Below are 27,989 nucleotides of genomic sequence, written 5' to 3' on the forward strand. Positions count from 1 at the left end.
TTCAAGGTTGGAATGCTGCCAGGCAGATGCGACAATCCTGGAAACTGAGGCTATTGGCCAAAGAGTGGCGAAGTAAAGAACCATGAGGTCTGGTCTGAGCTGCGTGAAGAGTATCAAAGGCAAGTCCCCTACGAGCCAAGCCCTAGGAAACTCTGGAACATGTGGAAAGGTTGCTGGAAAAGAGATTGAACGATGAGCAGAGGGAGGCAGAGCTGAGATGTGACAGAAAGGCAGATTTGGGGGTTTGAGCCCGTAGACTTGACTGAGCGGGACCAGGGGGAGATGGGGAGGACAGGCTGAGGGGGAATTTTTAAGAAGAAGGAGTGCCTTGAAGGCGGTCGCAGTGAGAATTGAGGCCGGCCGAAGTGAGGAGGCGTGGCCAGGCGCAAATCCCGGGCGAGGGGGCGGGGCCCGGGCAACTGGGTCCCAGCGCCGCTGTGGCTGCGGCTGCCTCAGCGACTGCTCCCGCCTCCCCACCCCCCTTCCCCGGGCTCCTTCCCGCCCGCCGCCGCGGAGACCCAGGCCAAGGCTGGGGAGGACGGCAGAGCCGGGCCCAGGCTGTGCCCCTGCCCCCGCCGCTGGAGCATCGTCGGGAGGCATTGGCTGAGGGGGAAACCCCCAGCCCGAGCGCGCGGCGCACACACGCGCCCCCCGCCACCGCCATCCTCTCCTCCCTCCCTCCCTCCCCTTCCCTCTCCTCTCCTCCCCTCCGCCCCCCAGCCTCCGCTGCGGCGGGAGGAAGAACCTTTTCCGACCAGCCAGGAGAGCCCAGATCGATTCCCATCTGGGGAGAAAGAAGAGAACACGCACTCGGAACAGACCGGCCGCTCGCCCCGGGGCTACGGAAGTGGCTCGCCTCTCACGAGAGAGCCCGCGCCGAGCGCTACCCCCCGACCCTCACCCAGCCGCTGCCGCATAGACAGCGCTCCCCAGCGGGCCCCCAGCCCCGCCGAGCCCACTCCCAGCGCGGGGCCCGGGCCGGCGATGCCTGGCACCGCAGCGGCGGTGGCCGCGGCTGCTGCTGGTACTGCCACCGCTGCCACGGCTGCTGGCCCGGGCCCGGGCCGGGGGCTCGAGTCTCCGCAGTGGGGCTGAGCCCGCAGCCCCGCCCCCCGAGCCTGAGGCCGCTGCTCCGCCGGGCGCCGGGCCTCCTCCGCCCGCGCCTACGCCCCAGGAGCTGGAGCCAAGCGGGGAGCCCGGGCCCCGCGCCCAGGCCCGGACCATGCACGGCCACCGAGCCCCGGGGGGCGCTGGGCCTTCCGAGCCCGAACACCCAACCGCGAACTCCCCCAGCGCCGCGCCACCGGCCTATGCCGACTCGGACCCTGGAGCCTCGGAGCCTGCACTGCCGGTGCCCAGGGGATCAGGCTCGGCTCTCGGAAGCCTCTTGGATCCCCAGTTTGCCGGACCCTCGGACGCCAGTCTGGGCGTCGCTCCAGGCCCCCGGGTCTTGCCCTGCGGCCCCAGTCCACAGCACCACCGGGCCCTGCGCTTCTCCTACCACCTGGAGGGCTCGCAACCCCGGCCTGGTGAGTGATCGAGAAAGCATGGGAGCCCGAGCCATGGGCCTGGGAGCGGGTTCTTGTTCTCGGGCCCTTTAAGCCCCACCTCTGGGCCGGCCCGCTCACCCCAGCCCTTCGTCTCTTCTCAACCCGCAACCCCTTCCCTCGCTCCTCGGCCTTCGTCTAATTCTTTCAACCCCGGCCCCCCCCTCCCGCCTCCTCTCTGTCCCCTGTGCCCCCTCAATCCTTCCGACCCTCTTCTCTTCTATCTGCTGAGGCTAATGGGAGAGGGAGCACTCTAAGAAAAAGGGGCTGGATTGCAAGGCAGTAAAAAGGGGGTTTGTTTGGGGGAATGGGAGAAAAGAACGAGTCTCCCATTTGCCAAGCGCCTACATTGTGCCAGGCACTGGGTGCTTTACATGGGTTTTCATTTCATCTTCAGGAGCCTCCTGTGAAGTAAGTATCATTAGACCCATTTTGTACGGGAGGAAACTGAGGCTCAAAGAAATTAAGTAACTTGCCCAAGGTTACACAGCTAGTATAGAGACAGGATTCCAAACCAGATCTGTTTGAGTCCAAAGTCTATGGTCTTTCTGCTTCCCAAACTGAGGTTGGAGACCATGAAAGTAAAGCCAAGCCTTCTGCTTATGTGATTTTCTCCTGTACTGTTCGGCAGCTCTGGAGTATGAGTGGAAAAAAAAAAAGAGGGATGGTGGATTGATCCAAGGTTGGGGTTTTGCCAGGTGTATGTGGCAGGAGGACAAGGGAAGGAGGGAGTAGAAGGTGCTGATGAGAGACAAAGGTGGAAGAGGTGGGCCTTGGGGGTCAAGTTGGAGGGAAGGGCTGGAGGGGCTGGTAGGTAGGGAGACAGCAGAAAGGTGGTGATGGGGGGAGGCAGAAGCCAGTTGTAGCAGAGCTGCAGAGGTGCAGGGCTTTAATAAGGTTGTTTGTGAGGCGAAGTCAGGATGCTTGAACTTGGATTTGCAGAGGTGGAGCAGCTCTAGGTCAGGCTGGGGCCACAGGCCACTGCCCGGAGAGACCTTTGCACTGCACAGAACTGAGTGTCTGAGGAGTCCAGCAGGGCCTCCCCCATCTGGGGACATCCCATGTGGACCTGAGCCCGGGAGCCATGGAGGAAGAGCAGTACCTTCCCCTGGGCAACACTTGAAGTAGCTGTTGAGCCTCTGGGACCTCCCACGGTCCACATCCCAGGCTTCTCAGGTTTGGGGGGACTGTGGCCCAGTACCAGGTAGCATTAGTAAAGCATAAAAGTATGGGCAACATGTGCCCCTTGCTGCTCTTGTGACCTTGGGCTAGTTGTGGAACCTCTGGGAGTTCTCAGGGGCTCCCTCAGTGTGGGCTGGAGATAACCAGCTGACAACAGGCCTTTAACGCCCTGCCCTGCATGTTGCTCTTGCTGACTTTCCAAACTCCCCTTGACAGACACTGTGTGGAGCAGGTTACTCACCCACTTTACTGCAGCACCTTCTTTCAGATCCCAAAACATGCCACAAGCACTCCCACCTCAGGGCTTTTGCATCTGCTTTCCCCTCTGCCTGGCAGCTCTTCCCCCTGCTCTCTACCTGGCTTGTTTCTTATCTTTCAGGTCTCAGCTCAGATGTCACCTCCTCTGAGAGACCTTCCCTGATCACTTTAGGTAGGGGCCCTTGTGGGTCTCCATCGAAATTGCCACTGCACTTCCATCCTTGTGCTTAGTACATATGCAGTTATCTTATTCTATGTGTCTACTTATTTATTGCCTGTCTTCCTCAACTAGAATATGAGCTCCGTGAGGGCAAGGGGATTATATCTGTTTTGTTCACCGTTGTATCCCCAGCAACTAGCATAGTGCCTAGCTCAATAAATCCTTGAACAAATGCCTGAACAGATAAGAAGGGATCACATAGTAGGCCCTCAGTAACCATTGTCTAAGAGAAGGACAACTGAGCTCCTGCCCTCCAGATACTCTTGGTATGGGAGTCAGTAGCTGGGCAGCATCTAGGCCCCTGGTCTCTGGCCTCTGATCAATACACAGCAGTGATTCTTTCTATTCCATCAGTCCTTCCAAATTACAATCAAAATACCCATCCTGAACCACTCCCCTCCTCCCCCCAAAAAGCAGCACAAAGTTCCTACGATCCTTTTTCCCAATGAAGTCCCTGCCTCTCGAATTGGTGGGTGTCTTTTTCTTTCTTTCACTTCAAGTTGAGGAGTGGGAATAAGAAGGGTGTCAGGGAAGGACCTGGCCTCCCATCTAACCATTCCTAACTGACTCACTGTGGAACCCTGGGTGAGTGACTTCCCTTCTCTGAGCCTCAATTTCCTCATCTAGAGAATGCCATGAGAAGTCTATGAGATACTGGTTGCAAAGCCTGCAGAATGAAATAAAATTTAAAAAAAAATAAGAGAAAAACCTTCTGAAGAAGAGGCGGAGGAATTACTCAGGCCCTGGCAAGACAAGCGCTGGGCCATGTGATTCACAGCAGCATGGGGCGTGAGAGCCCGCCACCCCCACTGCCCAGCCAGCCCAGGGGTAGGCACAAGTGACTTGCTTCTCTCTCCACAGGACTTGCCTATAATTGGCCCAAAGAGGACAGGGTTGGTAGTTGCAGGGTGTGTGTGTGTGTGTGTGTGTGTGTGTGTGAGAGAGAGAGAGAGAGAGAGAGAGAGAGAGTGTCAATTAAAGGATTGAAACATTTTAGTCCACATGTTAAGATTTCCGTGTGCCTCCCCGCTTCCTCCCTCAGACTGCTGAGGCCTTTATAGAATCACCATCCTTAGGGGCAGTGGCCCATCCTGGTGGGGGGGATGGTTTTTAAAATAATATATCTTATCCATGTAAAAGCTTTGAATTGCTTCAAAGTGCTTTCTCTTTTAGTTACCCTGATTCCTAGTGGGGGGTTGGTCGATTGTTTTTATGCCCATTTCCCGGTTTGATAAAACCTAAGGCCTTATTGGGTTACTGAGATAACTAAACTCTGAGATACCAGAGAGGGCTTTGAGAGAGTCAGAAAGGAGTTCCCAAGTGTAGGTTTGCTCATAGAGATTTGGGGGAAGCCCTGCTCTCTTCCTCAGCTTTGGGAATATCTTTCCAGATGCTGATTGGGGGATAGCTTGGGACTTGACCCTAGCTCAGTCAAAGGAGTTGCACCTGGTGTTAAAGCCTTTTCGTGGGTAGTGGAAGGACTCAGCCTGTTGAGGGGGGCAGCAAGAGGGGCTGGCTCCTTCTGATTTGGAGCCTGGGCCATCATCTGACACTCTTAGAGTAAGAATTGGAGCTGGAAAGGCCCCTAGTCACCGTCTGGCCCTGGGTTTCCTATACTGGATGAACATCAGAATCCCCCTTGTTGACTTTGAAAAAATAAATGTGATTCCCAGACTCTACCTCAAAGCTCCAGGATCTTAGGGTTGCAACCCAGGAATCTATTTTGAAAGCTCCTCAGGTGATTCTGATGTATAGCCTAGAGTGGGAACCATCCTTGAGCTGGGACAGTGGAGACTCTGAGAGGCAGTTTAGCTGCGGTCCTACAGTGAGTCAGCATCATTAGGATACCACATCAGCCTCCACTCTGAGGCCCTCTCCCCAGGGCCTTGTGTGGGCCTCCCACCATAACTCCCAACCCTGAAGGGAGGCATGGGATCTAAGCTAAAGGGAGTGAGTCAACCTCTCACCCACATACGCACAAACACTGGCAGCCTCAGTTTACCCTTTATGCCTAGCTCTTATGTATGGCTGCCATTTGGCAATTTAAGCTGGAAGGCAGTTACAGTTCTGGGACTCTAGGCAGAGGAAACGCTGGCATCAGCAGCACTCAGCACAGGGCGTGGCCCAAAGGAAGGGCTCTAGAGGGGTGCCAGCAAGGTTTGCAGAGCTAGGAGGAACATAGCAGTTCAGGTAGGAAGTTCAGTGGGAGCAAAGGCACTGAGACATGAGGCATCCTCGGACAGGGGCTGGTATTGGGAGAAGTAGAGAGATAAGGCTGGTGAAGGGACTTTATCCTGAGGGCAAAGGGGAACCTTTGAAGGGGAATGATGTGCTCAGATATGGGTGTTTGAGAAATCCCCACGGCTGTATGTGGAGAGTGGATGGTAGGGGCACAAGAGTGGAGTCAGAGACCGGCAGGTAGGGGTCACAGTCATCCCAGCAAGAGGTGATAGTAGCTTGGGTTAGAGTGATGGCAGGTGAGGAAGGTAAGATCTGAGAGATATTTTGGTGCTAACATGGACAGATCTTGGTGGTGTCTTGGATGTAGAGGCCGAGGAAGAAGGAAAAGTCCAGGATGAGTCTGGGTTGTTTTCTGAAACCAACTATGGTGACCTGGTGGATGCTGGTGGGGCCACCTACTTGCAAGAGAAGGAGCAGGTTTGGGGGGAGATACTGATGTACGTTTGAAACCTGTTGCATTTGAGAGGCCTGGGGGGGCATCCGGGTGGCGAGCAGGGGCTACTCTTCGTTGTGGTGCGCGGGCTTCTCTTGCTGCAGAGCACGGGCTCTAGGGCGTGTGGGCTTCAGGAGTTGTGGCTCGCCGGCTCAGTAGTTGTGGCTCACGGACTGTAGAGTGCAGCCTCAGTAGTTGTGGCTCACGGGCTCAGTTGCTCTGCGGCATGTGGGATCTTCCTGGACCAGGGCTCGAACCCGTGTCCCCTGCATTGGCAGGTGGATTCTTAACCACTGCACCACCAGGGAAGCCCCAGTCCCATCCTTGAAGACATAGATAGTGAGGTCAGATAGTGAGGTCAGCAGAGTCACCCAAACTTTGCCTTAGAAATGTCATTTGGGGGTGGGGTGGGGGGAGGAGCAGTTTTTAAAGTATATTTGCATAAAGCTGAGACCCATTTCACATATACCCAGGGTAGTGGCTGCTGCAAAGAACGGAGGGAGTACTGAAAAGCAAATCAAACATTGGTGAAGTAAATTCCTGTGGCTCCTTCCATGTTTTCCCTGTTGAGGGCATCCTGAGAGACCATAGAGGGAGGTTGCTCATGGAAAGGAGAAGAGGGGACTCTTGACAGGAGGGAGTGGTGGGCTCTGCTGGTGATTTTTGGAGAGCAGCAGTTTGAGATTCCAGGGGAGTGTCTGGGAAAAGACCCTGATTTGGTTTCTAGTCAGCTGGGGCCTCCCAAACAAACAAAGCAAAGTGTAAAGACTGGGTAGCTGCAAAAAGGACTTCTCCAGACAGGACTAAAAGAATTGAAGTTTCCAGCTGCAGATGGTTGGCACCCCCATTCCTCGGCCCTTTCACGTGCCTCTGCCCCTAGGGGACAGCCTGGCTGGGGCTACTTGCTCCTTCAAGGGTGAGCGGCAGCTACCAGTGCTCCAGACAGATGCCAGCCATGGTATTCTGGGGACCAGTTAGCTAAATGCCTTAGGCAGATGTGGAGCTGGCCAGATGCTGGCTGGGTGGGGCTAGGACCTGTCTGGAATGAGGACAGGAAGTGCACTCTGCCATTGCCCAGCCCAGAAGTGTTAAGTGCCCTCATCTGGAGAGAGCAGACATCCTTGGAGCAGTGAGTCCAGCCTCTCCAGGCTCCAGTACCCAGTTCCTTCGACCTGGAAGGCATCACACCTCCAAAAGGTACCTCAAAACACAGAGGGCTGGAGACAAGGATGAGGGCAATAGCAGAAGGCACCTCTGCACTCCTGACTCTGCCCTTGGTTCACTGTGCCCTCAGGCTTCCCTTCCCACCTCAAGGCCTTCGTTTCCCCATTTGTAACATCAAGGACCTGTTCATCGCATTTGTCTGGCATATAGTAGGGCATCCTTAAGTACTTGGTGAGCAGATAAGGGAGAGTGCAAGAGGGGAAGAAGGAGGACATTTCTTCATTTAACAAATGTTTATTGAGTACCTACTTTGTGCTTGGCCCTGTGTGAATTGCTGGGTGGGCAACAAAAGGCAGGCTCAGTCCCTGTCCTCCTGGAGCTCCTTTCTAGCAGGGAAGACATACATGACAGGTAATTCCAAGCACAGATGCTGAAGGAACAGATGAGGAGGGGGCAGGCAGGGAAAAGAGGACACTTGAGCTGAGATCCCATGGATAAATAGTCCAGAGGTAAGGAAAAGCAGAAAAGCTGTTCAGGCCCACGAGAATGACATGTGCCAAAGCCCCAGGCAGAGGAGAGCACTTTCGAGGAACAGACAAGAGGCCTTTGTGACTAGAGGGTGGGGGTGGGTGTGGGTGTGGGGAAGTGTTTTCAGGCTGGGCCTTACTTGTCCCTAAGCTCAGGAGTTTGGAGTTTACCCCCGAGGCAAGGGGAGCCCTTCACCGGGCTACAGAAATTGAAGGGGATTGTATTTTCATAACCTGGTTGTGGTGTGGAGAATACCTTGTAGAGGGCCCTGAGGATGGGAGGAAGACCCGTTAGGAGGCTGGAGTGGGAAAAATAGTCTATGGATTCCTGCCCTCCTAAGAATTTGAGTCTGTAGGACTTGGGGTCTGGCTGGATGTGTGAGTTAAGGGAGCAGGGGGAGTCGTGGAGAAAGCCCAGCCTCTGGCTTAGGGAACTGGGTGGCTGGAGGTGCCATTCCTGGGGTGGGGAAACAGGAGGAAGAGCCACTAGGGGCTGGGATAGGGCTGGGTTTTAAGATGCACTGAGTCTGAGGAGCTTGAAAAAGGGTCAGTGCCCAGTAGGCGTCAATTGTGTCCATCTGGGCCCCAGACTAAGGACAGGAGGGTGAGGGGCACAGGTGTGTGGCTGAGGCCCAGAGAGGGAACTGAAGGCTTTTCCCGTTGCTGGAGGCTTTCAGCGCTCCGCAGCACCTCCCCGTGGCCCGTGCAGAGAAGGGGTTAAGTCAGGGAGGGAAGGCGCCTGTAGAAAGCGGGAAAGGCAGGACTGGCAGCGCTGGCCCCAAGGAGCTGAAGCTGGCATAGAAGCCCTTCTGCCTGGGCCTGCTAGGCCCTCGCCGCCGCCCACGCCGCTGCCTTCAACTTCACCTTCACCTTCTCTGCCCCCCTCTCCAGCTTCTTCCCTGCTCCCCAGGCGGGGCCTCCCAGCCTAATGCGTTCCAGGTGTAGCTGCGGCCCCCTCCCCCACCCGGGGCGCAGGGGAGGGGGCAGGGAAGGTGCTGGGCTCATTCATTCTGCATCTCTTAGGGGCTCCAAGTCTCCAGATCTCCCTGACAGCTTCTGTCTCTGGAGAATTCCTTCAGGGATCTCTGTTTGGGCCCCATGTCCCTGTCAGGGGCAGGCAGTGGTGAGAGCCCCCCAGACCCAGCTCTGCCACTTTCTAGTTTCATGTGATCCTGAGCGAATCACCTCACCCCTCTGAGCGTCGGTTTTCTCATCTACAAAATGGGGTTAGCATCCCCACCTCCTAGGGTTGTTAGGATTAAATGCCACAGGTAGAGCAGAGCACTGGGCATGGCACATTGTAGCCATGTTCAACAAGTGGCCCTGGTCTGCTCTTTTTGTCCCCTTGCCTCTTTGGGCCTGCATCCCTCACTGTCTCTGTCTCCCTTCTGACTCGCCCCCGCCCATTTTTTCCTGTCTCCCTCTCTAGCTGTCCGATTTTCTGGGTCTCTGTAGTTTTCCTGTCTTCTTCCTCCTTGTTTTTGTCCCAGTCTCTCTCGGTCCTTTTCCGTCGTGATCTTTCTGTGTTGCCAACTCTCAGTTTTGACCAGGCCTCGGTGTGGGGGCAGGGGGAGGGGGGAGGGGTGGGTGTTGGGGGCTCTGGGGTCACACACAGCAGGGGTCAGAGGGGCCATCCCCTAGCGGCTTTGTCCTCAGGAGGAGGGAAATCACAGCCAGCGTGGCAGCCCCAGCACTGGGTAATTACTGCCCCCAGTGCTCCCAGCTGCAGCTCCACTCCCTTCCCTTCCTGTCCTCTGAAGTCCCCAGCCCCTCCCTGGGGGTGGAGCTACCACCCCCAGCCTTCTCTGGCCTCAGGTCCAGAGATGCTGGGAGGAGGTGGCCAGGCTCTCAACAGCAATCAAGCAACTGGAAGAGAGATGGGCTGTCTGTGCTCCCATGTGGCTGTGTGTGTGTGTGTGTGTGTGTGTGTGTGTGTACGTGCGCATGCGTGCACATGTGCCTGGCTGCCTCGCTGTCTTTGTCCCCATGGGTCTGTTTTGTGTATATCTTAATGTTCTTGTTTCTGTATATCCATGTGTATGTTTGAGTGTGTGTCATTATATATCCATGTGTGTCTATGTGTGTCTTTGGGTCTGTATATGTTATGTGTTCCTGTGTTATGACACCTTGGCTCTAAGCCCCTGGGGCATTTCCAGATGTTTCTGCGTGTGTGTCTCTGTATGTAGACTCTGTGTGTGTGTGTATGTGTGTGTGTGTGTGTTTCTGTGCCAGTGCCTGCCTCTGCATGGCCCCTATGTGTCTGTATCTTGGTGGTAGTGGTTGGTGGAGAAGGAGGGTGCCTGCCTGTCTTTTGGCTTTTTCTGCCCCTTCCTCCTGTTCTTACAAACCCAAGACTCTGGTCACTGTGCCCTTCAAACACACTCTTCACCTCCCCACCCCTAGTATCCACACTGTTGCTCACTTTTCTTCCCTTGCCTGCAGGACTGTGCCCAGTCTATCTACACCTGAAAAAACAACCTGGATGGCCAAACTCAAAAACCATTTCCTTTAGAAAGTTCTCTGACCTCCCCCCCACCGCCCCCAATGTGATTTCTTTCGCAATTCAGCAAACATTGACTGAGGATGTGCTCTGTGACTCTGGACACAGACACACTTGGGATCCAGTCTCAGTTCAACCACTTCTAGCTGTGTATCCTCAGGCAAGTTATTTTGTTTCTCTGTGCCTCAGTTTCCTCATCTGTAAAATGGAGCTAATAGCATACAGGGTTGTTAGGAGGATGCCCTGCAGGAAAGCATCAACAAAATGCCTGGTGCAGAGTAGGAGCTCAACAAACAGTTGAATCCTCATACCTTATATCCTCCACAAAAAACTGAACACCTTGAGTTCCAGAGAGTTCTAAAAGTTCTTGCAGTCTCCTGCTTTTTTCACCAGGCATCCTGCACAAGGCAGAAGACCAGACAGAACAAAAGGCAGATTCCAGTTCACGGAACTGCTGACAAGTATTGCATGAGCCAGCTCCCTGAGAGTGCTCAGGCCCAGAAGAGACTGGGCCCTTCCAGGGGGTAGAGGAGGGACTCCAAAGCTGCTGCCCTAGGGCCAGAGCACATCAGATAGAGCAGGAGGTAAATGGCAGAGGTGGAAGGGACCTTAAGGACCATCTAACTCAGGTATTGCAAGTTGCAAACTGGTGGCCCACAAGTTTAATTTGACTCAAAAGTTTCATGTGGCCTACTCACTGTTTTTAAAATTAGGGGATTTCACATAAAAGCCTGGATTTCTGATTCTCTTGAAATATTGGAAGACCTGAAAATGCAGGGCCCCCATTACTGCAATTAGATAGATAGACAATTAGATAGAGGGGAGAAGCTGCCATCCCTACTTTAAGTGAGACATGCGCTCTCCAGTTTACCCCTGTCTTCACCATCCCCTATTGCATTATACTGTCCCATTTTACAAAAAGGTCCTCACTTTACACAAGGGTCCACACTTCACAAAAATGTTCTTCACTTTACATAGGAGCCTCATTTTACAAAAGAGTTCCTCCGTTTTACAGAACAGTCTTGTATTTTGTCAAAGGGTCCTTCATTTACAGACATCATCCATTTTACAAAAGGGTCTTTATAGAACTCTCCTCACTTTACAGAATGTCCCTCCACTTTGAAGAAAGCGCCTCCATATTGCAGAAACTTTCCCTTTGCAGAAGGAGCCTTCTTTTTATCCAAAAGACCTTCATTTTACAGAAAGTTTCTCCAGTTTTCAAGAGGGAACATTCTAGGAAGCTCCTTACTTGCCAGAATGGCTCCCACTTTCCAAAAATGCCTTCACTCTGCAAAAGGTGCCTCCATTTTTCTGAAGAGTCCTTATGTTCATAAGACCAGTCCACTTCAAGGAAGGGATCTTCAGGCTAGCCACAGGGTTCCTATAGACAGCTCCCCCTGCATTTCTCATTCTTGACAGAGCTTTGTGTTTAAATTTTCAGAAAGAACATCTGCCAGGCCAAGCAAGTTTGGCTGCAAAGGTGGAGCAGGGCAGCTGGGCTGGACCTCACATTCAAGGGGCAGGTGGGAAGAGGTGGGGCAGCTACTCCACCTTTATCCTCTGCTTTTTTCTCAAGCTAAGGGACTCCCCTTCCCCCCCCCAGCCCCCCCACGGAGCTGGCTGCCCAAAGGACACTTTCTTATTTGCTGTTCTTTCTTCTCCACTCCCTCTGCTCCTTTTCCCCACCCCACCCCACCCCCAGGAATTCAACTGTCCCAGGGGCCTACCTCTCAGCCTGGAGGCTGAGGGCTGCTGGGAGAACCATGCACTGGGGGTCTGGAGGCCTGAGTGCTAGGGCTGGCTTCTGCCCACAATAGCATCTCACCAGTTCCTCACAATGAGAAGCACACACATATTCTCCCCATTTTGCAGATGGGGGAAATCGGGGTCCAGAGTTGTGAAGCGATTCCCCATGTCACCAGGGCGTTAATGGCTGAGGTCCAGTCTGGGGTCCTATTAGCTGTCTTGAGATTAAGCCAAGGCTAAAGCTGGGAGAAGGGAGAGGGGGTGCTGCTGGCCAGGGATGGGGAGAGCTGGGAGCTGAAATTCTCGGAAAGAGGTAAGGGTCCAGTTCCAGTGGTAAAGTCATTGTCCTCAAACTCAGCTAGATGGTAGACCTACTCTGCCAGTAAGCTCAGAAGCACATGCTCAAGGGCACCTGCCAGGCAGGGGCATGAAGCTACCAGAAACAATTTTTGGAATGAGTTTGCTATTTCACTAACAGTAAGTTGTCATGGGAAAATTCCAAACTCTGTTATACTTCTTGACACTTATTTTGTGGTTTTGTTTGGTTTCTATATTTGAACTGAATTTGAATGGGGGATGGGGTACCATTGTCTTTTCTCTGCCATTCCGCCTCTAGTAGGAATCCCGCCCTGATCTGAGAAGCTGCCAAGGAGAGTGGGGCTGGATTCTGTGTCCATCTCTGGCTGGGTTTGCACACGTTTCTCAGTGTGTTGATAGCTTTGTGTTGGGTTGCAGCCTGTGGTCTGTGGGTTTATGTATCTGTGTGCATAGTTTTGTGTCTTTGTGGATGTGCGGTTCTGTTGGCTTTCAAGTTCAAGCCACATTGCTCTGTGGGTGGGGGAGCACTATGCTCTTTCCCTTCTTTGTCTCATGGACTCCTCAAAACCAGGGAGCTGTGATTATTATCCTATTTTCCACACAAGGAAACTGAGGCTCAGTTAGATGGAGAGGCTTGCCCAGGGTCACACAGCTAGTAAGTGAGGGTGTTGGGATTTAACTGAGGTCTGTGTTACTCCTGAGCCAGATGTTCCTAGTGAGGGCTTCACAACACCTTAACCCATGCAGTCTGGTCAGTGAATGTGATCATGCCACCCTTCTTTGGAATGGTCAAGTACCACAGGTTTTTAATTATTGACTTTGTTTTTTTAATAAATAAGACCAGATTCAAGGTGATCCCTGAAATAATGTCACTGTCATAAGCATTCAGGTGCCCATTGCAGGGAAATTGGGTAGAGCCCACAGCTTGCCTGGTGCCACCTCGGAGGCCTGGCTCCACCTCATTCACTAGAATCCCTTCTTGACTAGGGCTTCTGGAGTTCACCCCCAAAAAAGTACAGTTAGATTTGAATTTCAGATGTACAACAAAAAATTTTTAGTATAGCATAATACATTTTTAGTATGCATGAGGCATGCTTATACTAAGAAATTATTCATTGCTTATCTGAAAGTCAAACATAACTGAGCATCCTGTATTTTATCTGGCCATCCTGTCCCTGGCCTCTCCCTCCCCTGAGCTTCCCAGTCCCGACAGGCTGACCCCTTTGCACTTCCTGAGCCGCACTTAGCTTTTCCTGAATGAGAGTTTCTTGTCTTTGAGACTGGGAGCTCCCTCAGGGTCAGGATCAAGATTGCCCTTCGGCCTGCTGAGGGGCCTGTCAGAGGGCGCACCCCACGCCCACAGCAGAGCCAGGGCCACACCCAGGCATCCTGGGGTGCCCAGGGCGTGTTTCCCATCAGTGACAAGAGACGCCTGAGTATGGCTGTGTGTACACACCCTGTGCCAAGCGTGTTGCATGTGGACGTGTGAGCAGCTTTGTGGTTCTCACCAGGTCTTTGCGGTTTTCTCCACCCCCACCCCAGACCAGGGATCGAACCCGTGCCCCCTGCATTGGAAGCATTTGGTGGTGTGACTTTCGTGGCGGGGAGGGAGATGCCCTTTGTGGCCTCTGTTCTAATGCCAGTGGTCAAGGGGGCAGTGCTGGTGGAAGACCTTGTCAGGTGTGTGGGTGTGAGTGTCGATGTACGTGCATGTGTAAGAGAGAATGTTGTGGATTATCAACCATAAAAAATGGACTGGGGCTTCCCTGGTGGCGCAGTGGTTGAGAGTCCACCTGCCGATGCAGGGGACACGGGTTCGTGCCCTGGTCCAGGAAGATCCCACATGCCGCAGAGCGGCTAGGCCCATAAGCCATGGCCGCTCAGCCAGCATGTCCGGAGCCTGTGCTCCGCAACGAGAGAGGCCACGACAGTGAGAGGCCCACATAACGCAAAAAAAAAAAAAAAAAAAAAAAAAAAAATGGACTGGAGGACTTCCCTGGTGGTCCAGTGGTTAAGACTCCACACTTCCACTGCCAGGGGCGCAAGTTCCATCCCTGGTCGGGGAACTAAGATCCTACATGCGGAGCAGCTTGGCCAAAAAAATTAAATTAAATGTAAAAAAATGGACTGGAGAAAATCAATGCAGGACTTAAGGGGTGTGGGGATGGGATAGGGAAGTGGGAAGGGCTGTGATATCTAGGGGAGGGGAAGGACCTCCCTTCAGAGCTCCCTGAGGGCAGAGATAGGATTTTCAACTCCCCCAGCACAGAATCTACCAGGCTCAGAGCGGAGCTCAGAAGTATTGGGGCAACTAGACTAAGCTGAAGGAAGCCAGGGAGTTTAGCAGGGTCTTGAGGAGCCATAAAGAACCGGCTGGGAAGCTTCTATTTTCCCCATGGGCAATGGGGAGTCATGGAAGGTTCTTGCGCAGATAAGTGGCATGACCTGAGCTGGAGGTCCATCTAGCCACCCGAAGGGAGCAAGACCTGGGGCCAAGGGGGCCACTAAGGGGAAACATAGGAGGAAACAGGGAAATGTAGGCAGAGGGACAGGGAGGGGGAGCCCTGCAATAGGAGAGAGATGGATCTTGAATCTTCTTCCCTCAGTGGAGCCCTGCCTGGTTCTTGGCCAGGCCTAGGCTCCTGAACTGAAGCCCTGTTGTCATAATCTGTGGGCAGGCTTGGGGGTGTTGCTCTTATTGCCGCACTAGCTCATGACTTTCGGAAGCACTGACGCGCACCTCTGCCCCTCTAGATTCCCCTCTTTCCGAGCTTCCTCTTGGAGAGCAGGGTTAAGAAGTCCAGTCTCAGATCAGTCTGCTACAAGTCTGTCACTGACTTGCTGTGTGACCTCGGGCAAGTCACTGCCCCTCTCGCTGCCTTCATCTCTTCATTAGAAACTGGGCTGACAGTCCCTGCCCCTCTCACCTGGGAATCCAGGATGTCCCCGAATATTTGAATCCCATTCTGCATGGCTGCCTGCAAGGAGGCAGAGAGAAAGGAGGGGCAGGCCCATCTGTGCGCTCCCAGGTGAGGTGGGTGAGGAGGGAGCAGAGAGTGGGCCAGAGCAAGGCCACAGAGGGTGGCATGGTCACCCTATCCCTGGGACAAGCAGTGGAGAAAGGGAGAGGCCCCAACTAGGGGCCCCACTGCCCTGTACCGACTGGGTGGGAGGGCTTGCCCAGGGAGGCCTGCCTGCTTTGAGCTGTGGAGACAGGGCCAGGTGGGCGCCTCCAGGCCCAAGGAGGCAGACAAGGGGCACCTGGGACCCTGGCACCTATGTGTGTAACCCTGAGAGGGGTCTCTGCACGGTGGGGTGCCTGGCTTTGCTCTCTGGATCTCTGGTCCTTTCAGCTGCTCTCTGTGTCTCACTTTCTCTAGCCATATTGTCTCTTGAACTATGTCTCTGCATGTGCCGCCCTCCAGGTGATTCATCCCCCTCAACCCCAAGCCCAGGGGGAGGACAGGGCAGGACCAGGCCAGGATGTGCTGAGCAGGGCAGGGTAAGCAGCCCAGCTGAGCTGAGAGGAGCACCTTCTCCCTCCCAGCCAGGGCCCTGCCTGCTCAGGTGGGAAAGGAAGTAAGGAAACTGCACCCAAAGCCAGGTACAGAGTGAGGGTGGGGGCCTCAGCCTGTGGCCTGGGGCACCTTGTTCCTTCAGGGCTAGGAGGGGACCATGGCCTGAGGCCCCTGGGGCCTTTGCGACTGGATTGTGGCCTGGATGGAGTCAGAGACCCTGGGAAGCTGCTGGAACCCTGTGGGTTGGGCTACTCCCTTCCCTCCAGGACTGGGAGAGCTAAAATTCCCCGCTGTTCTTTCTGCCTGTGACCCGGTAGGGTATCTTTGTGTTGTAGCTGTATGTTTTTGCAACAGAGGCCGCATGTGAAACCATGACTATTTAGACCACGAGGCAAGTGTCATGTGGGTGTGTATACCTGAGCCCCTAAGACCCAGGGACTCCATGGACATGTTTGTTTCATGAGTATGACAGTAAATTATGCCATGTGTCTGTGATTGTGTGTCTGTGTTTCTGGGTACATGCTGGCATGTGACTTTGTGCTGTTTTGCCACTGTGCAAGGTTGTGTCTGACATGGTATAATGACCCTGTGTGGCTATAGTCTTGTCAATGTGTGAACCGTTTGCAGGTGTGTGAACCTGCAACACCATATCCTGGTGTTTATGACACCCTGTGGCCCTGCAATTGTGAGGTACAGGATAAATGGCACTGTATATCTTTGTGACTCGGTGGAACCATATTTGAAGAGTATGTAAGTGGGTATATGATGGTAAGTGGTTGGGTGATTGTTGTATGAGGCTGTGTGTGAAATTGTAGATTTGTCACTGTGTGACTTGCATCTTTGTGACTGTGCATGGCCACGTTTGCTGGTGCATGTGATACCGTGAGGCTGTGTGATAATATGTGAAGTTGTGACTGTGGGTCTTTGTGACTATGTGTGACCAGGCTTTCAGAAGCATGATTGCACATGATTGGATGTTTGAACTTGTGCGGCCCCAAAGTTAAGTGAAACAGTGTAAATAACCCCATGTGTCTCTGTGACTGGGTGGGCCCACTTGTGACTGGTCATGTATGAGACTGTGTGACACAGGTTAACAGACTCTCTGTGGCTGTGAGAGGCCACGTGGCTGTGGCACAGCAAAACTGGCACCATATGTGGTTGGGAGCTCTGGGGGCTCTTGGCTGCCACTCACCCTCTCGTCCTCACACCTGTTTGCCTGCATCCTTCCCTACAACAGCTTTTCATGGTTCCCTTCTGCCCACAGGATAGTCACCCAGCTCCTCAGACTGCCATGCAGGGCTTGCCCTCTCTACTCTACTCTACTCTTTCCCCTCCCCTTCTTCTCTATCATCTGAGACCCACCACAGCTCCCTGCCCATCCAGGCCACACTCCTTCCCTTAGGACATGCCATCCCTTGGTGCGGGGGGGGGGGTTGTTCCTCACACCTCCCAGATTGAATCTTCTCTCCCCAGTGTGACCATCATCTCCCCCAGGCCCAAAGACAAAGGTAGGTAGGGAGCCCACAGTGAAAGAAGAGGGACAGTGCAAAAAGGCCTCCCTTTTCTGAATTTTTTTGCCTGTTTAAAGCTGTTCCTATGACCTGAACTCTGGGTGCTGGCTGTGTGTTTGTGTGTGTAGGTGTGGAAATAGAGGATAGTACAGATTAGTGAGAAGCTGGCATTTTAAGAAGCAAAACTTTTGTTCATGAAATATAATTTCATCATTTTTAGCTATATAAAACCATAGAAAAGGAAGTCCAGATATCCTCAGGACCTTAAGAAAAAAGGTGAAGAATGGTTTAGGCTCAGCATCTCACTGTGGCTAAATAAACAAGAGCGCAAGCATGTACACAAACCATAGGCTGCTCGTGCTCACCCCCAGCCTGGTTAAACTCCCTAATAATAATGCCTGCTGACATACAAGAAATCAATGTACTAATCACAAAGAACTCTTGTCTGTTACTGAAAACAGCCAGCCACAACCCTGGGCCTGGCTCCCCGTCTGACGGCTGGGGTAAAGGCTTCCCAGAAAGGCAGTGTGGCCAGGAAAGGGGCTCAGGAAAACCCGATATCACAGGTACCTGCTAAGACATACAGCTTCCCAGTTGGGGTAATCAGTTGCTTCACACCCAGTTTCTCCCTTTCTGCAGGGCTGCACCAGGGAAACCGTATCCTGGTTAAAAGTTTGTCCCTTGACCCTGGCCAGAGCCTTGAGCCTCATCCAGAAGGTCCCCAGCGACTTCGCTCAGACCCAGGTCCCCCCACTGAAACCCCCAGCCAGCGTCCTTCACCACTGAAGCGGGCACCGGGCCCAAAGCCACAGGGTAAGTGGGTCCAGAGAGGGGCAGAAGAATGGCCCATGAGAGGGGACACAGGAGGGGAAAGGTTGGCCAGTGGGAGAGGAGAAGGCTTGTTAGAAGGACAGGAAGCACTGTGGTCTAGGGGCAAAGGGCTGAGACCTGGGGCTAACATGTGCATACTGGCATCTCACCTCAGGCCTGCTCTGTGCCTACCTCAGGCAAAGGTACAGACTGGGGGTTTGTGGAGGGGCCTGTGGTCTGGCTATGACAGCCAACTCCAAACTCAGCCCATTGGGATCTCCCCTCTTTTTCCCATCCATCTCTCTAGTCCCCCCAAAGCCCAGCTACCTGCAGATGCCCCGGATGCCCCCACCACCTGAGCCCATCCCACCCCCGCCATCACGCCCACTGCCTGCAGACCCCCGAGTAGCCAAAGGCCTGGCCTCCAGGGCAGAGGCCAGCCTCAGTTCTGCAGCAGTATCCTCACTGATTGAGAAATTTGAAAGGTGAGTCTGGTCCCCAGGGGACCCTGTGGGGGTAGGGTGGGCCTGGGATAGAAAGGACAGTTGTAAGACAGGCCTCTCAGTCAAGCTCATACCCTGCCTTCATGTGTGTCCACCACCCACCTCAGAGAGCCTGTGATTGTTGCCTCGGATAGGCCAGCCCCTGGCCCCAGCCCAGGTCCCGCAGAGCCAGCCATGTTGCCACAGCCACCCCTGCAGCCACCAGTGCCCCAGCTCCCCGAGGGCGAGGCCTCCCGCTGCCTGTTCCTGCTGGCTCCCGGGCCCCGGGACGGCGAGAAGGTGCCCAATCGGGACAGCGGTATTGACAGCATCAGCTCACCATCCAACAGCGAGGAGACCTGCTTCATCAGTGATGATGGGCCCCCCAGCCACAGCCTCTGCCCTGGGCTCCCTGCCCTGGCCAGTGTCCCTGTTGCTTTGGCCGACCCCCACCGACCCAGCTCCCAGGAGGTCGATAGTGACCTGGAGGAGGAGGATGACGAGGAGGAGGATGAGAAGGACAGAGAAATCCCAGTGCCCCCGATGGAGAGACAAGAGTCTGTGGAGGTACTGACCCACGTTCACCGAGAGGCAGGACTGTGTGGAGAAATCAGGAGCCTGGCTTTTACACTTGATTCTTCCCCCAGCTCAGTATTTCTTGAAACAGGGCATTGTTTCCACTTGGAATGTTTGGCTTCCCTGGTCTCCTGGTACTAAATATCAGTAGCAGACCTGTACGCTGTCCCCCCATCACTGTAAATACAAAAATGACCATGGACAGTTCCAAATGCCCACTAGGAAAATTGTTCTACCCTCATCCAAGAACCACTAGCTGGACCTCAGTTTTTCCATCTTGAAGATGGGCATCATCGTTAGGGATCTTTAAAGTCCTGTTCCAACTGGAAAATCCCCAGATTCAGTAGCTATGTGACATTGGGCAAGTCTCTGCTGCCCCACCACAGCCTCAGTTTCCTTATTTGTAAAATGGAAAGTTTCACATCCAGAGAGACTTCCAGACAGCTGGCCTCCGGAGGGCCACAAGAGCTTAGAGCCCCCTAGGAACCTGAGGCTGTGGACAAAGGCTCTCAGCAGCAGGAATCCCTTTCTGTGCCCCAGCAGCCTAACACTGCTTCCAAAGGCATCCTTGCACTTAATTAGGTTGCAGCCAGAATACCTGCTCCGCCAGAACCCGGCTCAAATGTGGGGGCCGAGGTCTGAGACTCAGCAAATATGTGTCCAGTGAACAGGCAAGTGGCCCAACAGGCAATGAGTTTTATACATTTTTATACTTTTGGGTTTTCCTCACACCCCAGGTACTCAGTAAGCCTTTGCTGACAGTGAACTGAGTGGGTGAATAAATAACATTTATAGTCTATTTAATCCATAGTCTAATATGTTTTATTTATATTAAATGATTTTGTTTTCTCAATTACAAATGGACTTAGGTCCTATTATTATCTGTATATGTAGATGAAGAGACTTAAATACAGAGCATTTATACAACTTATGCAGGCTAGTAAATGTCAGAGCTAGGATTTGGACCCAGAAAGTCTGACTTTCCAGCCCACACCTTAACCACTACACTATGCTGAGTGAATAGAGGGAGCAGATGGCTGGGTGAATGAGTGACCGAATGAGGAGTGCACGGCATCAGAATTGAGGGGTGACCTTTACGAAACACGGGGGAGTTAGGGGTGAACCTGTGGGGCTTATGGGTTCAGGGATGGGAGGTAGGGTTATCTCGGGGTGGCATTAGGCTTAGAGTAGCATTTGCACTATCTGAGAATTCTGGGGGTTTTGTGAAGATTAGGGTACAGGATGATGGACCAGCAGTTGCCTCTTCTCTCTGCAGTTGACTGTGCAGCAGAAGGTGTTCCACATTGCCAATGAGCTCCTGCAAACCGAGAAAGCCTATGTTTCCAGGCTCCACCTCCTGGATCAGGTGAATGGTCCCTCAGGGGTGCCGGGGCACCAGGACCTGGTAGGCGGGTGCCAAGGAGGAAGTAATAGGACCTGAGCCCAACCCTACCATTGGGGCCAGAATCTAGAGTTTGGTAAGGCTCCCCTCTGACCTTGACCCCCATCCTATCCCTGAAGCCAACTCTGATTCATACCCCAAGCTTGATCTTTGTATCAACCCTCATTCCTAAACCTGGGTAGGTATACCAGCCCTGACTGCAACTCTGACCCAGATCCTGAATTAACCCCTGGCCGTGAACCACACTCTGAACCTCATTCTAACCCTGGACCTATTCCTGACCCCCAAACCCACTAGAATCCCTAAGGGCAGGAATTTTTGTCTGCTTTGTTCACTGCCTGGCACACAGTAGACACTCAAAAATATTTGTTAAATGAATGGATCTAATTCCAAACTTCTCTCTGATCCTGACCCTGATCCTGACTTCTCATTGTTCCAGTGCCTACCTTCAGATCCTAACCTTGACAACCTGAAATCCAACCCCACATTATAAGCCAAACTCCATTCCCTCACTCCTCAGTCTCAAGATCAGTGCTGATCCTAAAACTCCACAGAGCTGCCCAAAGACACTGCCCTCACCTGCCAGTTGCCCCTTGCCCAGCTAAGCCCCAGGCCCCACTGGGCTGATCTCTCCTGCCCTGCCCCATAGGTGTTCTGCGCCCGGCTGCTGGAAGAAGCTCGGAACCGCAGTTCCTTCCCGGCTGACGTCGTCCATGGCATCTTCTCTAACATCTGCTCCATCTATTGCTTCCACCAGCAGTTCCTGCTACCTGAGCTAGAGAAGCGCATGGAGGAATGGTGAGGGGCCCCAGACCTAGGCTGCCCGCCTTCCTGTCCACTTGCCTGCAGAGCCCAGGCCAGATGTGTGCACGAGAGTTCATTCCTGCCTGCCCTCTCCCCTCACCACCTTTCACAGAAAGAATCAGGCCTAAGCTCTGCTTTCTAGGCCCTCCCAATCTATAATGAAAGACAGATCAGGACTCAGAAAATTACAACAGAATAATAGCAAAGCTCTAAAGAGTATGAGGTTAGGAGCCAAACTCGCTGGGGTCAAATTCCAGTTCTGCCTCTTGCTAGCTTTATGATGTTAAGCAAGTTTCTTAAATTACTCTGCTTCAGTTTCCTCAGCTGTGAAATGAGGGTAATAGTAATAGCCTACCTTGTAGGGTTATTTTAAGGATTAAATGAGTTGATACATGTAGAGAGCTTAAAACAGTACTTGGTATGTAATAAGTGCTAAATGAATGTGAGCTATTGTTTTTTTTGTTGTTTTGTTTGTTTTTGTTTGTTTTTATCAGTGCTATGATAGAGCTGAGAATGGGAGGCTGTGGGAATCCAGATAAAGGGACCAAAACTAGCCTGGGGGTTAAAGAAGGATTCAGGGAGGAGGTGAGATCTGAGCTGAGTCCTGAGGTAGAAGGGCAAGGTTCATAGGCAGTCTCCTGGCTTCCAAGCTCTCCTCTTCCAATTCATCCTTTAGCGTCTATACCACCTGCCATAATGGTCTTTCTGAACAACAATCAGACCATGTCACTTCCTGATTAAATCATCTCCATGCTCCCCACACCCACAGGATAAAGCGTGTCTGTGTGACCACAGACGGCTGGCATGAAGTCACTTCCTACATCTCCCCAACTACTATGACCCCTGAGGGCTGAACCAGGGCTGGTTCTCATGTCTCCCCCAGCAGACTGTGACCAATGAAGGCTGGGACCAGGTTTGGTCCTCTGTGTCCTCCAGTAGACTGTGACTCCTGAGGAGTGCAACCAGGCCTGGTTACTTTGCCCTCCCCTACCTGACAGTGACCCTCTCAGGGCTCAGCTAAGTGTGACTCATTTGTGTCCCCAGAATCACCCAGCACAAAGCTGGGCACAGAATCAAAAAGCAGTGTATGAAGTGGCCCTTGCAGTAAGGTCAGAGCGGGTATTCCAGGACGTGTCATCCCTTGTGCTCAAGGCAGGGCAGAGTTGGGGTGGGTGGCAGCCCAGGCTGTGGTCTCAGGTCAAACTGAGCCTTTTGGCCTACTTTGTGTATAATATAAGCAGCATTTCCAAAGGAGCAGACTGGCTGAGAGGTAGATTTCCAGGACTGAGATAAGACCGGCCTACAGGGTGGGGGCATTGTGGGGGACAAGAATCAGCAGGACCACATCAGCCCCTGTTTCCCCCTAGGGACCGCTACCCACGCATTGGAGACATCCTGCAGAAGCTGGCACCCTTCCTCAAGATGTACGGCGAGTATGTGAAGAACTTTGACCGGGCCGTGGAGCTGGTCAACACCTGGACAGAGCGCTCTACCCAGTTTAAAGTGATCATCCATGAGGTGCAGGTAAGCAGTAAAGCTGGTTGGGGCCGACTGGGGTGGACAGGTCTGCAGGGACCCAGTCAAGGGTCTTTGGCCAGACCTGAACCCTCCTGCTTCTGCCTGTCACAGAAGGAGGAAGCCTGTGGCAACCTGACCTTGCAGCACCACATGCTGGAGCCTGTGCAGCGCATCCCCCGTTATGAGCTGCTTCTCAAGGACTATCTGTTAAAGCTGCCCCATGGCTCCCCGGACAGCAAGGATGCCCAAAGTGAGTGCACACAACGGGCCCTGCCCCCCCCACCCCAAGACTTAACTCACAGGGTCAGCCTTCCATTGCCACGTAATTGAGATCTCAGAATAGGACCTCCAAACTGAAAGGCCCACCTTGAGGGTCCAGAATGAGACCCCAGGATGAACCTCCAGGTTGAGATCTCTACCTGAGTACCCAGACAGAACATTCAGGAGTCCCCCCTCAGTCTGAAGTTCCCAACTGGAACTCCAGAGTTTGAGGGGCATACCCAGAAAGATCCCCTAAAGGGAGCCATCTGTTTCCTAGGTTGAGACCCCAAGGCTGACCCCTTGACTTGTCCTCAAACGAAGTTGTCCCAAGTGCAAAATGAAACTGAGTCTAAACCCCCAGGGACTGAGCCACCAGGCTAAGAGCCCAGACTGACCCTCTCAGGCCAAGTCCTCTTTACTGAATCTCCACAGCTGAGCTCCCCAGAAAGAGGCTTGTCTCATCAAACCCCTGACTTTCCATCCTCCACATTAGAGCTTCACTCCGTATCCACCAGCCACTACCCAGAATGACCCTCCCAAAAGAACCCCCATGTCTGATCAGAACCCCACAGAATCACCTCTCCAGAACTGAGCACCTCAGACTGGACTCCATATTTTCTGCCTCCCAGATTTGGATCTCTAGGCTGAGATACCACCTCCTTAGACAAGTACTCACACACTGAACCACTAGAAAAGTGTTTCATTCTGATTTCTTCAGTATGAGACCCACTCCTCAGGGTCACACCCCAAAGAGTGCTGCCCAGAGTCTCCCCAGCTTTCTCTCCCCAAACTGTTACTTCCATTCATTCCTTCATTAATATAACAGCTATTTACTGAGCACCTCGGTGTTCTGTGCATTGTCCTAGGCACATGGGACATGGAGGTGAACAAGACAGACAAGGTCCTTGATCTCAGGGAGTGTGTATTATACTCGGGGAGATAGTAGACAAAAGTCATAAATACACTGGAGAACATTAGATAGGTGCTATGTGTGATTCAGAGAATAAGAGGGTAATGTGACAGTGACTGGGGGGTCAACTTTAGATTGGGTGGCCTCTCAGAATAGAGGATATTTGAGTCAACTCTGAATAAGAAGAAGGGAGCCACGTGCTGAGTAGGGAGGAGTATGTTCCAGGCAGAGGCAACAGCAGGTGCAGAGTTCCTAAGGGGGGGTGGGGGTGGGGCAGGGGGCGGCAGCTTGCATATCTCTGGACCAACAAGAGGACCAGTGTGACATGAGCAGGACCAGTGTGACATGAGCATGACCAGTGAAGGTAGAATGGTGGAAGAAATAGGGCTGGAGACAGGAGCAAGACTTTGAAGGCCAAGATGAGGAGATGGATTTTATTCTGAGTGCAGTGGGTAGCCATGGCAAGGTTTTGATTAGGATCACTTGAGGAGCCAGAAAGGGAGCCGAGAGACCAGTTAGAAGCCTTTTGCAATAATCTGAGTGGGAAAGGTTGGCTTGATGAGAATGGTAGCAGTGGAAGTAGTGAGAAATGGTTGGATTCAGAATATATTATATTTGAAAGTAGCACTGAAAGAACTAGGGTGAATGGGTGTGGGGCTTGGGAGAAAGAGTCTCAAGAATGACTTGCATGCATATTTTTGGCTGGTGGTGATGGTTCCTGAGATGAGTTTAGGACTTTGATTTGGAGTTAGATGAGCCTAGAATCCCAGGGAGAGAGATTTGGATGTCACTAGCACAGGGATAGTGTGCAAAGCCATGAGGCTGGCCATAGTCACCAAGGGATTGAGTGTAAATGGAGAAGAAAAGGGGGCCAAGGACAAAGCTGAGGGAGGTGGAATCAGCAAAGGAGACTTAGAAGGAATAGCCCTAAAGGTAGGAGGAAAACCAAGAAAATGTGGGGTCCTGGAAGCCACAAGGGTCGGGAGCAGACAGTTGTGTCCACTGCTGTGTCCACTTCCTAAACTGAGCCCCTTCCACCCCACCAGATGGGGCACTTTGCTACCAAGCCTGGACTTCTAGAAAGAGCTAGAACACTAGAAAATTTGATAGCTGAACTCTACAAACAGACCTCTGCAGACTAAGTGCCTTAGTCCTTTCCCCGAAATGAGAATCCCCACTGAGGTATCAGGATGAACTATAAAACCTAAACCTCTAGAAAAAGCCTTCCAGACTGACTACCTGGGTTGAGCCCCATAGACTGACATCTCCAACCTGAGCCCTCAGGCTGAACCCAGTTTGAGGTCCCAGTTATAGATCCCCCACACTGGTTTCCCCAAACTAACATCCCCAGACTGAGTTTCCAAAATGCTCTCCCCACCCGGGGTGCTGAGAGTGGGTTCCCAGTCACAGCCCTCGGCCTGAGGTCCCAGAGGGAGATTCCCCCAAAAGAGCTTCCCAGTCTCATCTCCTTAGCCACCATTTTATAGACAGGTATTGCCAAACTGAGCACCCTAGATTACCCCCCGCCATTTACTGTCGCTCAGACTGAGACTTCTAGCTTGACCCCAAAAGAATGACTCTCCAGATGATGATGATACCTACCTCATAGAATTGTTTTGAGGATAAATGAGATGATCCAGGTGACGCTATTAGCACAGTACCTGGCACATGGTAAAGACTCAATAAATGTTAGTTGTTTTTATTACTGAATGCCCTGACTGATGCCCTCCATACTGAATGCCCCTAAAATCAGCCCCCAGATTGAGTTCACCTAACTTAGGTTCCTGTTTTATACCAATCTCAGCCCTATCTGAGTCCCTAGAATGAACTTCAGAGCTTGAGCTTGGCCAGCTGAGCTCCCCACATTGAGCCCAAAGATGAACCCCCCAGAAAGAACTTCCCAATCCAGTTTTCTGAGCTGCTCAGTATGAAAATCTCTGAATGAGAGCCAGCCTGAGATGTGCTCACTAAGCTCCCCAGCCCAAGATCTTACGCTGACCTCTCTATTTTTTTTTACCCCTCAAGACTCAAATCCCCAGGTAGAGCCCCAGAAAGTACCTCCAGGTCTGAGCCCCCACTGAATCCTGGTTCCCCAGACTGACTCCCCCACTTTCTACTTCCCAGACTGAACTCTGGAGCCTGGACCCTAGACTCCCCAAACCAGGCCAGCTGGAACTCCTGGCCTGAGCAGCCTACCCTGAGCCCAAGACTGAACTCAAACCAAGATCCCAGACTGCCAAGCCCAGACCAGGCCCACCAGAGCTTCCAGACCAAGCTCCTACACAAAGCTCCCCAAAGCGCACTCCCTAGCCTGAACCCCCAAGTGAAATCCTGGACTGAAATCCCCACACTGAATCCCCAGACAGAGCCTACACACACTGGATCCCTGTAAATGCCAGTCTGTACCTCACACAATACACTTTGATAGCAAAGCGGTCTGAGCCCAGCGGCCTCCACAGGCCTGAACTTATATGCCCACAGCTTGCCAGAGTCTTCTTCCTGTCCCCTTCCCGGGGCACTGCCTACCTCCACAACCCAGCATGCCCGTTGCCCTGGGGTAGGGGAGATGCAGAATGTGTGGGAGAAAGGGCAGCTCTGATGTCAGCTCTGCTGCCTCCCAGGCAGATAGCCTAGGGCCGGCACCTCTTCTCTCTGAGTCTCAATTTCCTCATTGGACAAACAGGGCACATAGGGTTGTTGTGACAATTGAATGATGGCATGCAAAGCATCTGTTCAGGAGCCCAGGAGAGGATGGTGAGACCTTGGCCCCATCCTAGGGAGCTCCTAGTCTGCTGAGGGATGCAGATATATAAATACACAATGGATACGTAGTGTGACTGGTGGGACAGAGGGGAGCAAAGGGGAAGGTGGAAATCCAGACAGTATCCTAATCCAGCCTGGGAACTCAGGGCAGGCTTATAGGAGGAGGTGAGCTGAATTCAGAAGACTGAGTTGGCCAGGTGAAGCAAGACAGGACATGTTTAGAGAGGTGCAAGTGGAGAAAGCTGGAGAGGTCAACAGAAGCCAGATCACCAAGGGCCTTGAATGCCAGGCTAAAGGACTGGGTCTTTACCCTGAAGGCAAAGGGAAACCACTGACAGATTTGAACAGAGGAGTGACAGCAAGCTGTATGTGAGAATGCTCCCTCTGGCAGCTAGGATGGAAAAGGGCTGGGAGGTTGGAGATGCACCTGAAAGGCCTGAACTGGGTTAGGGGCCACAGATCTTGAGCACCAAGACTTGGTCATGGAGGTCATTTTCCATGGTCATTTTCCTTGGTCATTTTCCCCTAGGAAAATAACACTTGGTTTGCCAACCATGTGGACCCTCTTCAGAAGCACCTGTGCTCCTCCATTACAGGCATATTTTCTGAGTGGGAAAATACAGCACCGTGCAGACAAGAGAGGGGTGCAGTGCAGCTGGGCCTCAAGCATGGGCAAGATTTGTTAGTGTGTGGAGATGCATAGGGACTTATTTCGTTTTTTTTCTGATACCTGGTCACAATAGGAAATATGGAAATACAGGAAAGCTGAAAGAGGCAGGGAAGAAAATCACCTATGATACGAGACTCCAGAGAATAAGCGTGAGGAACATTTTGACATATTTTCTTCCTGGTGTTTTTTATACACGTATACTTGTGAAATTGAGATCATTTGGTATATACAAGTTTGTATCCTTTCCTTTTCTTAAAATGTCCTGAGCATTTCACAGATTATGAAAAACCCTACCAAAGCATCATTTGCAAAGGTTGTTTAGTATTGCATTATATGAATGCACATTTATTTAACTGGGTTGTTTCTGGTTTGACACTGTTGTAAACACCACGGCAATGAAAGTGTATTTGTACATAAAACGTGTATTTTCTTAGTATAGATTCCTATAATCAGAATTATTGAGACAAAGAATAGGATCATCTCTTTGCTTCATCTGACTTTTTTGTGATTATAAAAGTAATATGTGTTCTCTGTCAAAAATATGGAAAAAGAAGACAATAAAAATCACCCATAGTCCCATCATCCAGAGACAACTTGTTAAACATGGGTATATTTCCTTCCAGTTACA

General features: G+C 52.4%; 1 protein-coding gene across 1 annotated transcript in view; it reads left to right on the plus strand.

The window, feature by feature from the left end:
* Nucleotides 1–451: 451 nt before the first annotated feature.
* Nucleotides 452–27,989, plus strand: part of FGD1 (FYVE, RhoGEF and PH domain containing 1) — a 36,571-nt gene continuing 9,033 nt past the window's right edge. The window contains exons 1-8 of the mRNA XM_060003157.2: nt 452–1,529; nt 17,805–17,978; nt 18,283–18,460; nt 18,586–19,024; nt 20,310–20,399; nt 21,085–21,233; nt 22,607–22,763; nt 22,869–23,007. Coding sequence (XP_059859140.1) covers nt 1,223–1,529; nt 17,805–17,978; nt 18,283–18,460; nt 18,586–19,024; nt 20,310–20,399; nt 21,085–21,233; nt 22,607–22,763; nt 22,869–23,007 — 1,633 coding nt within the window. The 5' untranslated portion in view covers nt 452–1,222. The remainder of the gene's footprint in view (nt 1,530–17,804; nt 17,979–18,282; nt 18,461–18,585; nt 19,025–20,309; nt 20,400–21,084; nt 21,234–22,606; nt 22,764–22,868; nt 23,008–27,989) is intronic.

This window comes from Delphinus delphis, chromosome X (genome assembly GCF_949987515.2).
Source record: "Delphinus delphis chromosome X, mDelDel1.2, whole genome shotgun sequence".
Classification (NCBI taxonomy): Eukaryota; Metazoa; Chordata; class Mammalia; order Artiodactyla; family Delphinidae; genus Delphinus; species Delphinus delphis.